Source organism: Vigna unguiculata, chromosome 8 (assembly GCF_004118075.2).
Source record: "Vigna unguiculata cultivar IT97K-499-35 chromosome 8, ASM411807v1, whole genome shotgun sequence".
Classification (NCBI taxonomy): domain Eukaryota; kingdom Viridiplantae; phylum Streptophyta; class Magnoliopsida; order Fabales; family Fabaceae; genus Vigna; species Vigna unguiculata.
In genome coordinates, this window is record NC_040286.1 from 877,648 (window position 1) to 894,861 (window position 17,214).

General features: G+C 34.9%; 1 protein-coding gene across 4 annotated transcripts; it reads left to right on the forward strand.

Annotated features, from left to right (window-relative positions):
- The first annotated feature begins 4,073 nt into the window (after positions 1-4,073).
- Positions 4,074-16,059, forward strand: LOC114194708 (lysine-specific histone demethylase 1 homolog 3). Of its 4 annotated transcripts, XR_003606421.1 has the most exons (10): positions 4,080-4,217; positions 4,343-6,387; positions 7,803-7,944; positions 8,218-10,473; positions 10,746-10,839; positions 11,189-11,679; positions 12,675-13,391; positions 13,793-13,873; positions 14,437-15,508; positions 15,668-16,059. XR_003606421.1 is itself a non-coding variant. In XM_028085079.1 (9 exons), the coding sequence occupies exons 2-9, from the start codon at positions 4,520-4,522 to the stop codon at positions 14,500-14,502; spliced, it is 5,715 nt and encodes a 1,904-aa protein (XP_027940880.1). In that variant the 5' UTR covers positions 4,074-4,217; positions 4,400-4,519; the 3' UTR covers positions 14,503-16,059. The 4 variants fall into 4 exon arrangements, 3 of the variants coding, with proteins under 3 accessions (XP_027940880.1, XP_027940879.1, XP_027940881.1); XM_028085079.1 differs by having other exon boundaries at positions 4,074-4,217; positions 4,400-6,387; positions 14,437-16,059; XM_028085078.1 differs by having other exon boundaries at positions 14,437-16,059.
- The last annotated feature ends 1,155 nt before the right edge of the window (positions 16,060-17,214 follow it).

A 17,214-nucleotide genomic window follows, 5' to 3' on the forward strand; every position in this document is an offset into this window, starting at 1 on the left:
TAAACTTTAACTCATACATGTGTTTCAATTAAATACTATTATCTTTGAAAAAAATTTCTTATGAATCTATCAATTTTGGATTGTATCCTATAAATCTGTTTCGTTTATTTCTAGTGGTTTTACTTCCCGTACATCCATTATTGCTAACTACACCTCCTCCATATGAATAGGAATAATTGTATGAATAGGAATAGATTATTGCTAACTACACCTCCTCCATATGAATAGGAATAGTTGTATGAATAGGAATACTTGTTGTTTTAGGAATGACAACGACCGGTTTATACCATAAATATTTATTTCGTATTTGTTTTTATATTTGTGCAGATATTTATTATGCGGATATGGTTGGCTTTTTTCATATTCATGAATATTTATAAAAAATAAAAAATAAAAATAAATATTTAACAACATATTTTAACTATGATTTTAAATAAAAACACGATAAATAATATTTACAAATTTTAAACAAAGTCCAAATAGTTTATTTAAATAGTAATAAATGATAGTTTACAAAGAAATTAATATTTTTTAAAATCCATTTAATAAAATATAATCTATTCAAAACCAATGTTTATATATATATTTTTGGCTTAAATACCTTTTTGGTCCTCATTTTCGTAGTGTTTGTTGCGGATGGTCCTATTTTGACAGAATGTTTAAAATGGTCCTCATTTTTACTGAATGTTTCAAATGATCCTCATTTTCACAATTTGTGTTTTATTTAGTCCTTATCTGTAACGCCGTTTAAATCATTAACGGAGCATTGTACAGGTGGCACAATTTGTATTAGGGTGTGTTACGTGTACTGTACAAGTGTAGTAATTAGATATTTGGGGATAAATAAGTGAGTTAGAGTTTTGGTAAGGAATGATGAATATCCCTTGCTGCCATGCTATTACAGCAATGAATTTCATCAATGTCAATGTTAAGGACTTCGGGAGATCCATCTACGAAGAAATATATCAATCCATCATCTTTCCAGTCAATGGTGAAGTCTTATGAGAAAGAACTCCCTACCCTGATGTCCATGCACTACATAAGAGGATCTTACCAGGAATACCCAAAAAAAGAGGTCATAAAAAGAGGTCATAAAAAAAATTTAGCATATGCCGTCAGATTGGACATAACAAGAACAATTTCCCAGATACAGATAAGTCGGTGGATGAGCAGACTGCAACACCTGTTGAGACTGCACCAGATGCCCAAACTGTTGAGAATGCACCAACTGCTGAGAATGCATCAACTGCTGAAACTGCTGAGAATGCACCAACGACTGAAACTCAAACAACTCAACCACCAAGGAATGAAGGAGTGAAGTGGAGAGTCAAACAACACCATTACCAACACCAAAAGAACCATCTCAGCAGTTTAGGATGAAATTACAGATTAGGAGGAGGCCATGATAATAGCTACAAACGTCTTAGTTATTTTTTGGAATTTCTGATGTAGAATTTTTTATTGATGTACTGCATTTTGACTTTCCTTAAACTTCGTTCAATTTCACTTTTGACAAACATTGATGTAGTGCATTTTGATGAGGATGAATTAACGTTATGAATTTAATTTCTTCCAGACTTAGATCAATTTAATTTTTTCCAAGCTTATATCAATATCACTTACTTCAATGCTCATATTAAGATGTCATTTTGAACATGCTGGGACTAATATCAACATAATCAAACTAATTCATTTCTTCATTTAATAATAGTACACAACAGTTTGAACTTTAAAAGATTACACACAATAACAGTACAAATAATACAATAACAACACAAGTGAACCCTATTACTAATTGCAGCCTCCTCTCAGCAACCTTCAATGACTTATCCAAATCATTAATCTGCCTCATTTGTGTCATGATGATGACATCCTTTTCATCAACACTACCATTTGAAAAAGTTGCAGCCCACATTATTGGAACCACCACTTTGTAAATCAATAAACCAAAAATTTTGAAACCAATTTATTATTAGCACACAAATAAAAACAGATTGTACCCAAAATTTTTACCAATATTCTTTGGAGTTCTTGCCATCCTCAAAGCTGACATCTTTCCGCAGCTACAAATCGAAGTTAATCCATTTCTCGTTGAATCACCAACAGTGCACGAAGTGATACTACACGGTTGCCTCCAACGATTACAACTAGAGGTAAAGGAAGAAGATTGAGACCGTAACATACCTATATAATGAGATTGCAAGAAGAAGAAGATTGCAGCAACACCAATTGGGAATGGAGGAACAACATTGTCAAAACTCACCAACTGTCCAAACATTCCTTACCAAAACCCTAGCTCACTGATTTATCCCCAAATATTTAATTATCACACGTAACACACCCTAATACAAACCGAGCCACTTGTACAATGCTCCATTAATGATTTAAATGGCGTTACAGAAAAGGATCAAATAAAACACGAATTGCGAAAATGAGGACCATTTTAAACATTCGGTAAAAATGATGATCATTTTAAACATTCTGTCAAAATGAGGACCATCCGCAACAAACACTACGAAAATGAGGACCAAAAAAGTATTTAAACCTATTTTTTTAATTTAAAGTTGAATATACCATTAAAGGTTTTATCTGTGAATACAATTTTTTCTGACATTTGTAGTTATTTTTATCATAATTTGTTTCAAAATGAATTATTTGACATCGATAACTATATTTGACCATCCAAGATGAGTAAAATGATCATAACAAAAAAGTAAATTTTTGTATTTATAAAAAGAAAATTCGGGAAATCATGTTTCAGAAAACGTTCATAAAGTTTGTTCAAAAATTTATATTATAAAAATCATTTTGTATAAATCATGTGCTTGAAATTCGGGAAAGCTTATTCCAACACATTTTTCGAACAAGGATTCCGGAAATCAGTTGTAGGCTATTTAAAAATTATGGAGTGTATTTAGATATTGTGGGGTTGCAGAAAGAAAACTGGGTTTCGGCCCAGTTGCTTAATTTGTGCTCTGGCCCAGTACAATCTTTTGGGTTTAAGTTTAGATTATGGAGTTCATGACTATAATTTTAAGCCACAGAGGATATTTTTTTGGTTGAAATTTCTATTTGAGTCATGTAGAATTTGTTGAAATGCGGTATTTCATTTCCTGTGGTCAAAATCACAATTTCTTAGATTAAACAGTATCAATTGGCAAACAATAATTAAACAAGATAGGAAAAAAAAAACTCTAAACCTAAAATAAAAATTTGAATTATAATCCGACCTATAATTTCTTTAATTTCTTATAAAGAAAAGTTCAATTCAGGTTCTTGAGATAACTAGATTTAAATCTTAAATATTGAATTAAAATAAAATCACTGTGCAATTTGGTATTTCTCCGCTTATTTTTATTGAAAAGTATTGGTGTTTCATATTTGTTTGAGTCTAAATTTTTCCAAGATTATTCAAATATTCTCAATAACTATGAGAGTTGGATAGATTATTAGTATTTTGTAAATTAAATACTAACGAAATTATGTAAATTTTGTTTGGATTTTATTAATGGTTAATATAATTAAATTAATGTTTTTATTTATTTTTACGTATTAAAAGTTGATATTAATGTTAATTAGTATTAGTGTTTTGTAAATTTCTGCACGTATTTTTCTTGAAAAGTACCAGTGTTTCATAATTGTTCCTGAATCTAAAATTGTTCCATATTAATAATTTTAAAACTTGAATTCTGTTCTTCCATGTTCACCATTTTAGATTTCTAATCCCTTCAACCTGTTTACATTTTGAAGGTGTTGATTAAATTTAGAATTTCACTTGCTTCATGTATATTAATAATTAATAATGACTTTCATAATTCATAAATGAAAACATTCTAGAATAAAACTAATTTTCACTTAACAAAACTAATAAAGTTTTTATTATTTGTCAGCAATTTTACAAATAATTTTTAATAGCTGATGTCTCTGGAATAAAAATGAGTATAATTTTTAATATAGAGGACATAATTTAAGAAATATTTGTTCCAATCTTAATAATAACAATATATATTATTATTATTATTATTATTATTATTATTATTATTATTATTATTATTCTCCTTCCTCAGTGGTCACGGTTAAGGTCATGAACGTTTTTCCCTTGCCGTGAGAAGCCGTTACTCTGTTACCGTGCAGTTCACAGAGAGACACCATAGTCTCTTTCTTTCTCCGATACGATTCAACACACAACGTAACATAATAGCAATTGCAGAACGCAGGTGCCAGAACCTCACTATTTTGCCTTTGTTTTTTTTTTACATTGATATGCATTTACCTTTCCCTATCCAAATATTTTCTCATTAAGTGTGCTGTGTGTTTTTTCTTATTTTTTTGTTTATTCCAGCTTCCGGTTCTTCACTATCTATCCATGGTATTATATTACTCGATTTTCTTGAATTAGGATTTCGATTATGTTCATTGAAGCGCGAGGGTTGTTAATCTGGTGATGGGTAAGTGGAGGAAAGCAACGGCATAAAGGAATCGTTCCGAAATTGTTGTTTGGAAAAACTAGGGTTGCGAAATGGAGGGAGAGGATATTAGGTCTGGGACCAGGAAGAAGCGATCCAAGAAGGAAATTGGTTTTGACTCTGACGACGACGAGCCCATTGGCTCAATCTTTAAGCTGAAGAGGTCCAAGAGGAAGGGTAGTGGTAGTGGTGAGGCTGTTAGGGAGAAGGAGGATTTGGGGGGTATGGATGATAATGATACCTTGGCTAGCTTTAGGAAGAGATTGAAGGGTCCTAAAAGAGATCAGGGATCTGGGGTTGGAAGAGGAGCAAGTCCTGCTTTGCATGTGTCTGATGAAGAATTGGTTGGATTGGGAGCTAAGGGTAAGGATGAGAAAGGGGTGGCCTTGGTGCCTGGTGGTGAGGACATACAGATGCAGGATTCTTCTGATCAACACATGGAAGATTCGTTGTCTACGATTTTTCACAAGGCACAGTCTAGCTCTGCTAGGAAATCTCGTGGGGTTTCGAGGCAGAAAAAGGGGATTCAGAAGGTGGATAGTGGGTTGAGCTCTGGAGGTTTTGTGGAAGCTGTGGATGGTGTGGTTGAAAGTAGATCCGGATCTGCTTCTGGCTCGAAATTGGTTGGGGGGAATGCCATGTCTGATGATGCTTTGCCTCAAACGTCTGAACCGGTTGTCACATCCGTGGTGGACGACCAGAAGTGTGTTAACGACTGTTTTCAAGAGGGAATTGCTAAGGGTGAATGTGATTTGGACATTCCAGGTGGATCGAATCAGTCAAATGATGTCTACCGTGAAGATGGGAAGCAGTTTTCTTGTGCTGTACAATCTGAAGATATTTCTTGTGATTCTGAGAAGAAGGTTGCACTGCAGGAAAGTGTTGTTACCAGTGGTGATTTACATAACTTATCTTCTATGTTAAACAATGAAATAGTTGATACTGCATCTCTCTCAAAACTGGGGGAAGGGGAAAGACAATTTACTGAGGTCCGGGAGCTTGAGAATAGATTGACTGATGACCTAGTACAGGCAAGCAACACTGCTTCAGAACGTGATATTTCTACTTCTGCAGGGAAAGAAAATGTCTTGAAATCTTCGCACACTGAACCCTTGATTAAATCAACTGAAAATGCATTGAATGAGAATAATGATATGGTTTCTGGAAAAGATTTTCAGGAATCCTCAAGTAATGGAGTTCTAAAGTTATATGGAGGCCATATGGAAGCAGATGGAGCTGGAAAATCAGAAACTGAGTTTGTTTCTGATAGAAATTTCTGTGGTTATAGTAATTTAGATACAAAGGCTGAAGTGCATGATTTTGTTCAAGGTTTTTCACCTAAAAGAAATGATGTAACTGTCAGTGGTTCTTCTATGGTGTCTAACGAAGCTGAGTTGGCTGCCCAATCAAATTACCCAGAGAAACCTGTAGAAGCTTGCAACATTCCAAAAGACCCCACTGCTTCTATTCTGAAATGTAGCTCAGTTTTAGATCCAAATCAATCAGATGGATCCTCTCTTCAATCTTCAATTCCAGATGAAAATGGGATCTCTGCAGAATACCATGCCTCTGTGACTGATTTTGTCGATAATGATGGTAAGATTTCAAGCATTCCGCGGTTGGTGAGAAAGACCAAAATGCGCAAGCATGGAGACATGACATATGAGGGGGATGCTGATTGGGAAGTTTTAATTAATGATCAAGCTCTAAATGAAAGTCAAGTTATGACAGATGTTGAACGCACTCTTAAAACAAGAATGAAGCATGATTCCTCTTTGAATACTGGTGAAGACTCTGAAAATGTTGCAGTAGTGGCAGTATCAGCTGGGCTGAAAGCCCGTAAAGCTGGTCCAATCGAGAAAATAAAGTTTAAAGAGATCTTGAAGCGAAAAGGTGGTCTCAAGGAATATTTGGATTGCAGGTAATTGTGGTTTCAAACAGGTTTTTCTCATATGCTTGCAATTGTTTTTTCCAAGTGTTCAGAAAATTTGCAGTTTTCCTTTTGCAGCACAGATGTTATTTTTTCAATATTTTGGGTTTTTGTTGTCTTGTGCTTGAAACACAGAGAATACTTTTTGATTCTTTGAGCCTGGTGATCAAATGTTATTTGTTTTAGTTACTTAAACATGAAAATTGTATATATATATATATTTTAATTTTTACCTTTCACGAGTCATGTTTCAACGTGTTGTTCATTTTAGTTGCTTAAGAATGAAATTTAGATAATGAAGTTTGCTTTATGTGGATATGTTTCTGGTTAATGATTCACATGTATGGTTAGTTGGGCTGGGAGCTGAACATGTAAAAAGAAACTCGTACTTTTGGTGAGATGCTGTGGTTGGTTCAATTTTTCCCTCATTGTTGTCCATTGTTTCTGATTTGATATTTGTTTGTACATTGTCTGCTTAAGAAGGGCCTTCCTCCTGTATTTGCTGGAACTGGAAAAGTTTACTATGCCTACTTCCTATATTCAATGGAATTTTTCTCCCTCTTTTTTTGTTTATATGGGAATTCATGTTTACTTGTATATTATGTAGTTGTGTGTTCCACTTTATAATATTTTTATTGCTTGTTGGTCTTAATATCATCCTCCATCTCTCCTCTTCTATCTCCTTTAAAAGTTTATTTGCGACAGCCTTTCACAGGCAGATTTAAGCAGATGTTTTCATCACTACTTTTCTCTTAAATTTTCAACATGATTAGCTAGTTGTGAGTTGGGAATACTTCTATTGTGATACATACACATTCTGCTACCCTTAACTACTGTTAATTTATTATATTCAGAAGTTTTCTATAATTTTGTTTGATATTTACTAGTTGTACAATATAATACTATCATCATCAGTCTGTTTCTTGGTGAAATGTCGTGTACTGATTTAGTCTTCAAATGATGGGAATCATGGGATTTATCCCTATTGTTTTTTGAATTTGGCCCAAGTGTGTGATATAGATTGAACTGTTTAGTTTTATTATTTTATTTATGCTATTTAATTATGTTATCTGGATTTTTTTTGTAACTAATTTTTGTTGTGTAGGGATTTTATTCTGTTTTGGATTATGTTATTGCTGCTCAAAAATAGGGATAACTTATGAGGGTGTTTGGTAATGCTGGGTCATTAAATAGTGCTTCAGTGTAAGCACTTGAGACATTTTTTATGATTATATAATATTTGATCTGTAGAAGCACCTTGTCATAGATGAATACTCTAAACTTCTCATGGGAATATCATGCTGAGAGGAGTAATCTGGGACTGTTCTACATCTCTTGATACACTTATTTTGAACTAGGTATCCTGTTGTAACGAGTTTCACCTCATTTAATTTAATTCATTGCAGAAATCAAATTTTAAGTCTGTGGAGCCGAGATGTCACACGTATTTTGCCACTTGCTGAATGTGGAGTTAATGATACCGATTCTGAGGATGGAAGTCCTCGTTCTTCTCTTATTAGGGAGGTCTATGCATTTCTCGATCAGTATGTAAGTTTGTTAGTTATATTGGTTGGCCTTCAGTTTTTGTTTTCTTTGCATTCTTACTAGAGGAATATATAGATGAATATTTAGTTTGTTTGCTTCAGCTTTTTATTTGGCTATCTTTTTGAGAGGTTTTGAAAGAAAAAAATGGTTAGTTTGTTGCCAAACATAGGATAATTGAGCCTTTTCTTTACATGTTTGTTTTGGCTGAAACATTACAGCATATTGGTGTTTATCTTCTGTAATTGAAATTTAAACATGATAATACAATTTTGGCAGGGTTATATAAATGTTGGAATTGCCTCCCAGAAGGAGAATGTTGGAAGTAGTGGAAGGCACTGTTATAAACTGGTAAAAGAAAAAGGTTTTGAGGAAAGTCTCGCAGCTTCAATGGTTGACTCTGAAGATGGAGTTTCCTTTCTTGTTGGCCAGACTAAAATGTCAGATGCTTCCAATGAGATTAACAATGGTCTAAGAAAGGATTGCAATGACCTAACAATTGAAGCTACAGAAGGTATGGGCCACAGTAATGAAGTGAAGGTGGATTTATCAAACATATCACAACAGGAAGAAGGAAAAGTTTTTGATTACCAGGAAAATGATGGATTTCAGGATGGAACTATTGGCAGTTCCGTTCCTTCTTCCAACTTTGCTGATTGCAAATTAACTTCTCTGATAGCTAAAGAAAAAAGCAATGACTCTACCTGCATTAAATCTGTCTGGGATGGTCAGGTAGGTGACAATCTGCAGCCTGATTTAGATCCGAGAAAGAGAGTAATTGTGATTGGAGCTGGGCCTGCTGGGTTAACTGCTGCTCGCCACTTGCAACGTCAAGGATTTCCTGTAACTGTGCTTGAGGCTAGGAGTAGGATAGGAGGTCGTGTGTTTACTGATCACTCCTCACTTTCTGTCCCTGTCGATCTTGGAGCTAGCATTATAACTGGTGTTGAGGCTGATGTGGCAACTGAGCGAAGACCAGATCCTTCCTCGTTGATTTGTGCTCAGTTGGGCCTTGAGTTGACGGTATTGAACAGTGATTGCCCTCTTTATGACATAGTGACAGAACAAAAAGTTCCTGCAGATATGGATGAAGCACTTGAAGCTGAATATAATACCCTTATAGATGACATGGTATTGGTTGTTGCTCAGAAAGGTGAACAAGCAATGAAAATGTCTCTTGAAGATGGTTTAGAATATGCCCTCAAGATTCGGCGAATGGCACGCACCGAAAGCAGTGAAGAAACTGAACAAATTTCTGCAGATAGACCATTTGATTCCAAAAGGGACAGTTCTGTGGAAAAAAAGCTTGATGAGGAGATTTTGAGCCCTCAGGAGAGGAGGGTTATGGATTGGCACTTTGCTCATTTGGAGTATGGTTGTGCTGCTTCACTTAATGATGTTTCTCTTCCCTACTGGAATCAAGATGATGTGTATGGAGGTTTTGGCGGAGCTCATTGTATGATTAAAGGGGGTTACAGTTCCGTTGTTGAGTCTCTGGGAGAAGGAATTAGAATTCACTTGAACCACGTTGTAACAAATGTGTCGTATGGTATCAAGGAACCAGGTCAAAGTTATAAAGTCAAAGTTTCTACATCAAATGGCAATGAGTTCTTTGGTGATGCTGTCCTTGTTACTGTTCCACTTGGCTGTTTAAAGGCTGAAACTATACAATTCTCCCCTCCTTTGCCACAGTGGAAATGTTCTTCTGTTCAGCGTCTTGGCTATGGAGTTCTAAATAAAGTGGCTTTGGAATTTCCTAGTGTATTTTGGGATGATGCCGTGGACTACTTTGGAGCGACAGCTGAGGAGAGAAACAGTAGAGGTCACTGCTTCATGTTCTGGAATGTCAGGAAAACAGTTGGGGCTCCTGTCCTTATTGCATTAGTGGTTGGTAAGGCAGCCATAGATGGTGTAAGCTTGAGCTCTTCCGATCATGTTAAACATGCATTGAAGGTTCTCCGAAAACTTTTTGGACAGGATTCAGTTCCAGATCCTGTTGCCTATGTTGTGACTGATTGGGGTAGGGATCCTTTTAGCTATGGTGCTTATTCTTATGTTGCAGTTGGAGCCTCAGGAGAAGACTATGATATATTAGGGAGACCAGTTGATAACTGCTTGTTTTTTGCTGGTGAAGCAACCTGCAAAGAGCACCCAGATACTGTTGGTGGTGCAATGATGAGTGGACTACGAGAGTCTGTTCGCATAATTGACATATTGAGCACTGGAAATGATTATATTGCTGAGGTGGAGGCATTGGAAGCTTCACGGGGACAGTTAGACACTGAAAGGGATGAAGTGAGGGATATCATAAAGAGACTTGATGCAGTAGAACTTTCTAACATAATGTACAAGAACTCTTTAGATGGTGCTCAAATTTTAACCCGGGAAGCTTTGTTAAGGGAAATGTTCTTTAATACGAAAACCACTGCTGGACGCTTGCACGTGGCTAAACAATTGTTAACTCTTCCTGTTGGAAACTTGAAGTCTTTTGCTGGAAGTAAAGAGGGGCTAGCCATTCTCAATTCATGGATACTGGTATTATGATATCACTTTATGCATTTTTTAAACTTCCGTGTAATATATTTTTGATTGACTGTATATCCATTTTCACAATTACAAAGTAAAGCGTGTTAGTGTGTTTGGTTCAGCTTATTTTGAAGAAATAATACCTTATTTCTGTTCATTTTTGTGAGAGATTTTGAAAATGAGGCTGTTTTTCCCCCCAGTCCGCTAGACCCAACATGCTATTGATCTTAGGGTTATGTAATTTCTTAGTTTATGGGCTTCTAATTCATATCTAAATGCAGGACTCAATGGGAAAGGATGGGACCCAACTCTTGAGGCACTGTTTGCGACTTCTTGTCCGTGTTTCAACTGATCTTCTTGCTGTACGATTATCAGGTAGTTGTTTATTTATTTCATTAGTTTATCTTCGGTTTTGTTTATTTACTTATGTGCTGTACCCTTTGTAATACTTTCGAGGGAGAAATAGTTGTTCAAGTGGGAGATGAAAATAATTTTATTTGTACCACTTTATGGGATATATGTTTAGATTGATGTCAAACCTAGTTTGTTTCTTTTCTTATTAGTATCGGTTCCTATCTAATCAGCCTAATGAAACTATGAATTATAGTGGAAGATATATTTTTGGTCCTCTAGATGATTCTGGTTGGATGAAGTCACGTGGAAATACAATATCTGCTGTTTCCCCTTTATTAGTGTTTATTTATTTTTTATTTCTTGGGTGTAGGAATGGGAAAAACAGTGAAGGAAAAAGTTTGTGTACATACCAGCCGCGATATTCGTGCTATAGCAAGCCAGTTGGTCAATGTATGGCTTGAAGTTTTTCGCAAGGAAAAAGCTTCTAATGGGGGATTAAAGTTAACAAGACAAACAACTGCAGTAGATTTATCTAAGAGAAAATCTGTTAAAGATTCTGCCTCGGGAAAACCACCTCTGGGCACATATCATGGTACCAATGAGAATAAAGGAGGCTTGCTGAATCCTACCTCTGCTGGAAGCAATTCACCTTCCCATGCCCATGTGAAGAAGTTGCACTGCAAACAAGGAAGACAGCTTCCAGCATATGACTCAAGGCATGAAGTCAGTTCTTCCAGGTCTAAAGGTTCAATAGACAGAGTGGTTACAGAGGAGGATAACCACTGTGCTATATCTGAAGAAGAACAGGCTGCTATAGCTGCTGCAGAGGCTGCACGTGCTAAAGCTCTTGCTGCTGCTGAGGTTTGTTTCCCTTGGATATTTGATTTTAATGTCATAAGTGTATTGTTATAGTGCTTCTTCTGAATATCAGTTGATAGTTTCAAGCTAAATTGGTTAGATTTCATAATATAATGAGCTTTTAGGCGCAGAATTATAATGTGATTTTGCTGTAAAAAGGTTTTGCTAGAGTTTTAATCTGCTCGGTATGTGTGTCTTTATGTTAGTTCTTTTTCTGCCAGTTCCCTGCCTTTTACAACTTGTATTTGATATTAGAAATTTTAAAGAATCATGTGAATTATGAGCCTTTGTTCAAGATTCCTTAATAAAATTGTTTTTTATGTACTAAATTTGTAATTCAACCCAGCTTCTTTATTGAATAGAAGAAATCAGATTTCCAGCTCAAGTGAACTCATTTGATTCACAAACCTGGGTCATTCAGACTTGAAATATTTTGGCAACTTTGTTGGATTATATTGGGCCCAAATCCACTTTCTAATAACAAATGTATAGTATATATGTGTGGTTCTACAAGGCCTAAAATAACTGTGTTTAGATAATAATTCTTCAACATATGTTAAGTATTAACACACTAGGCAAAATTGAATTTTATTGGATATTATTTTAATTCATGTTTTCACGTTTATTTGAATAATTTTAATCCTGTTTTTGATGTCAAAACTTGTTCAGATGCTTGTGCTTGTGCTTTGTCCTTGAGTTTAGATTTTTTTCATGCCACTATGCTGTTGCATTGTTAGTGTGCATACTTATAAGATTTGGCTAGAGGACAATTTGCTTTGGTTATGGTTTTTACTGAACATTCTATTTGAGTCGTTGTTTCTTTTAGCAGATTATTAATTTTTTCAGTTGAATTTTATACTCTTCTCTGAATTTGCTAACATATTTGTTTCTATTTATCTGAAGCGCCCTTATTTTTAAGAAGATAGGATAATAGGGAAAACTTACGTCAGTAACTGGTTGTCATGTTTGTTAAAAGAATCTATGGTTTGTCTTTGCAGGCATATGCTTCTGCAGAAGCCAGATCCAATTCGCTGTTACAGCTTCCTAAGATACCCTCATTCCATAAATTTGCTAGACGTGAGCAGTCTTCACAAAATGACGAGTGTGATAGTAGAAAAAGATGGTCAGGTGGTGTTTTTGGAAGGCAAGACTGTATTTCAGAGATTGATTCTAGGAATTGCAGAGTTAGGGATTGGTCTGTTGATTTCTCTGCTGCTTGTGTCAATCTTGATAATTCCAGAATGCCAGTTGATAACCTCTCACAGAGGAGTCATTCAAATGAGATTGCCAGCCATTTGAATTTCAGGGAGCACTCAGGAGAAAGTGCTGCTGGGGACAGCACCATATATACGAAAGCTTGGATTGACACAGCTGGTGGTGTTGCAATTAAAGATCATCATGCCATTGAGAGATGGCAATCTCAAGCAGCTGCTGCAGATTCTTATTTTTCTAATCCAACTATTCATTTGAAGGACGAGGAGGACTCAAATGCCTGTTCTAAGCTACCAAGCTGGAAGCGTGATGGTGTCGCTAATGAGAGCTCTATTTCACAGGTTACTGTAAATAAGGAGGCCCTGAAGAGTCATTCCCGAGCAGCAGATCATATTAAACAGGCTGTTGTGGACTATGTTGCATCACTGCTTATGCCCCTTTATAAGGCAAGAAAACTAGACAAGGATGGATACAAGGCTATAATGAAGAAAAGTGCAACAAAGGTAATTTTTATTCTGCATTTTGTTTCTTTCTGTTGAAATTATGTTTTTTAAGTATAGAGGGAGCCAGAGGTAAAAGAGAGTGAAATGCTATTTGATATTAAGTGTTTGATATATTCAGAATTAGGAGAACAGATCATGATAAGGTTAAGAAATGTTGTAATTGATTGTAATTTGTAATAGAATGTAACCAGGTAATTTATTCCAGAGGATAAACAAAGGTTTGGTGAAATATGAAAAATGTATTTTTAAATATTTCTCTATATTCTAACACTGTTTATTTGCTATATTAAGCAAGTGTTACTGTGACCTGGTTGGCAGTAGGTTATAGGGATTAACTGATCTTGAATTTTATCTTCAGTGAAATATGCTCTTCATCCTTTTTGTAACTTTGTGGGTACAAGTTTCAGGTCATGGAGCAAGCCACAGACGCAGAAAAAGCCATGACTGTACGTGAGTTTCTAGATTTTAGGAGGAAGAATAAGGTAATTTTCTGTTACTTCCCGCGTCATAGTTTTATCTACTGGTACGGCTAATGCTATACTTCTGCAGAAGACTTGTTTCTCTAGAAAATATGATTCATGTAACTTATGTTGGCATGATTTACTGATTGGACTCCAGCTTCTTGTGGGGTGGGGGTTGGATTGGGTTAGCTGCGTTACGGTGTGTTTGATCGCATTTTTGTTTTGTAGTTTCTAAAAGCTATTATAGAAAACTATTGTTTAGAGTGTGGGAGTGGAGGAAAAAGATGGGACAGTTTAAGGTATAATATGAGTAATAGAAGACTGATAGTAGTAAACCTAAACAAAAATGTTCTGATTTTTTTTTTTTTTTTAAATCTGAAAAAAGAATTACTTTTAACATAATTTTCTAATACTGCTGTTGTAAAAAATATTTTTAAATGGAATATATTTTAAATATAGGAATCAAATATGCCCATAATCATTTATTTATTTTCTTATTTTACTTTTTAATATGTATATAGTTCTGACATGCCCTTTTAACTTTATTCTTTCTCACTGACTTTCATTTGATGCCTAACATGCAGATTCGCTCCTTTGTGGATATACTGATTGAGAGGCACATGACTATGAAATCAGATGTGAAATCTTAATGTTCTTTGGATGGGAATTGTTTGTACTTTGTTGTACGTCTTTTGTAACAGTTGCCAAAGTCTGGTTCTTCTTCCTACTTCAGTTCTCACAGTTTTGATGCAATGAGCATGATCTCATATGAGCACCTCAATCTGCCTATGTAAATGATCTAGAAGGTATAATTAAAAAGACACAACTTGATCCATTCACATCAAGCGGGTTCTATGGAATTCCTTCTTAGCAAAATCTTGAACGGCATTCCAAATACAGCTGGTAGATTGCCAGTAACCAGACTTCGACACCTAAGCAGACTCATTGAAAATATCAGTTGGATGTTGAGGGTGATGGGCATTGGCAGGTTTGAAGATGACGGCAGGTTGCATTCATCTGTCGAGTAATACATCATCTTTCATTGAGGTTTATTCCTTTGAGGATTGAAAACCTAGACCCCATTTTTATTAAAGGGGTTTCTGAAGGGCAAGACATTAAATGACCTTATCAATTTCTTCAATTTGTACAGCTTAGCATTGTTCTAGTGATGACAAGCATACATATCCATTTTCTATGTCCAACTAGAAACATTTTTCTTATTTAAGTTTAACATCAATTACTAACTTTTTTTCTTCATTCTCCAAATAGGGGAAAGAATTATGCCAACTTTTGTAAGATACTTGGTTACTCCAATTATTTTTCTTCTATCTGATTCTCTTGTACGTCTGTGTTGCACATGTGCGAACACCCTGTTTACTCATAGTTTAGTCAGCTTCCTCATGTGTGCTTAAAATAATTAATAGATACATCGCCTCCTTGCAAAACAAGCTCGTCAATGTAACTATAATTATGATTCAAAGGACTGCACCGTGGGATGGCCAACAGCCCAAGACATTTTATATGGTTGTTTACTTTGTGTGTAATTATTGGGCTGCTGTTCTATATGGTCGTTCTCCTGTACTAATTATGCTTACAGCTCTTCCTATGGTTTCTAGGCTGAGAAAGATCATTTCATTCACTAATGGGAGGAACTAGGTATTCTGTATTTTCCCTCTGTTTTGATGTATTTAGGAACTATTACCTTCTTCATAACAAATTTTCAGGTTTCTTCTGTTTTCTTACCTGTATGTATCATTCTAAAGTGTTGAGGTGGATGGCCTTGTTATGATTCTATTGCTTTTGTTTCTGCTGCAGACTGTCTTCAAGCCACCAGTATGTGATATTGGATTAAAAAATGTCGCTGGTGGGGAAATTAAATTCCACTGGGGTGAGTACCTTTTTTTCTTTGCATTGCAGCAGTCTCCCCCCTCCTCTGTGAATTCCACTGTGAATTCCCCTCATTGGTTGCACCTATTGTGAACATTGGTTGCCAAGAATATCTGTGATGTTTGCTTGGTTATACCTTTTTTATTCATTAGGGGAATGACCCTAATTTTTATTGATGCTATTTCAAATTGGTTACATACCCCAGTGGAAAATTTACCCTCAGACTCTATATTGGACGCATTTCTGGTATGATTCGGTATCGTTTAAAACTGTACCATTTTATGGTATAGTATTGTATAATACACATTTTTGTTGTATCATCTTGTTATAACCATTTTGGCTTTATGTTTCTAGGTTTGATGTTGGATTTTGAATTCTCATTCGACAGAGGTCAGAAAAAATATGAAAAAGAAAAAACTCAAATACTGTATAATGCATAGATTTCATGTCACAGCATACTAGATCTTCAGAGTTCCCTTGTGTAAAAAAATATTACGTTCTCTCAGTGTTGATCTCTGTGCTTCACTGCTTCTGATGATATCTCTGAATCTTTACAGTGCTGTTTCTCTCTAATTACCTTTATAGATGAATCGAAAGGTTGTTTCAATTTATTTTTTATATTTAGTTGGATTGCCAACCATTGGATGTTAAAGATCACACTCTAGATAATAGTTTTGCATCGGCAAAGTACAACACAGGTTGTGGTGCTGTGAAATCTACGCGATGAAACTATGACACTCTTTTGAAGTATTTCATTTACTTATAATTTGCATTTCATTTTTTTCATTTAAGCTAGCTACCCTCTGTTATTGGCTTTTACTTGAATATTTACATTTGTTTTGTAATACTATATGTTTGATGCTGAATGACGGAATTACCAGTTTTCTGGGCTAACAATCATTAACTCCAAAATTTTGTATAAAAATTCGTTATGTACAGATATTTTTCTATTAAATAGTTTGGTCTAGAGTTTTAATTAGCATATTGACTCTTAGCAACAAGTTTCGAGTATAAGTAATTTATATTTGAGAAAATAATTATATGAAAACTTAGGTGATTGGTTTTAGAAAGTTAGGATTTGAAGCAACAAAATTTATTCAGTGAATTTACACGACACATGGTATAAAAAAGATTAAGTAATGGTGTCCTATTTATTACAAACTATTTACTCTTAGAGTATTTCCATCAGAAGAGTTATACACATCAGCTTAAAACCTGAGACATGTTTATATAAATTGAAATTTAAGATTTGAAGAAAACTTAAATTTTTGGGTAATCGAAATAAAATATTATTTCTATCTTAAAAATGTGTTTTTTTTTGTCAATAATCAAATAAAAATATTCCAATTGGATCTAATGAGATATCTGTATTGTGATAAAATAAAATGAAATAATGCTCCCTCTTTCTGAACAATCAGTAAAAACAATGTATTTCACATTGCATCAAATAAGATATCCCTGATTAAAATAGCGCA

Coding starts and splice junctions, on each gene's coding strand:
- LOC114194708 (XM_028085079.1), top strand. CDS start 4,520: ATGGAGGGAGAGGATATTAGGTCTGGGACCAGGAAGAAGCGATCCAAG. Junction 10,840..11,188: donor TCTTGCTGTACGATTATCAG/GTAGTTGTTTAT, acceptor TCTTGGGTGTAG/GAATGGGAAAAACAGTGAAG. Junction 11,680..12,674: donor AAGCTCTTGCTGCTGCTGAG/GTTTGTTTCCCT, acceptor TTGTCTTTGCAG/GCATATGCTTCTGCAGAAGC.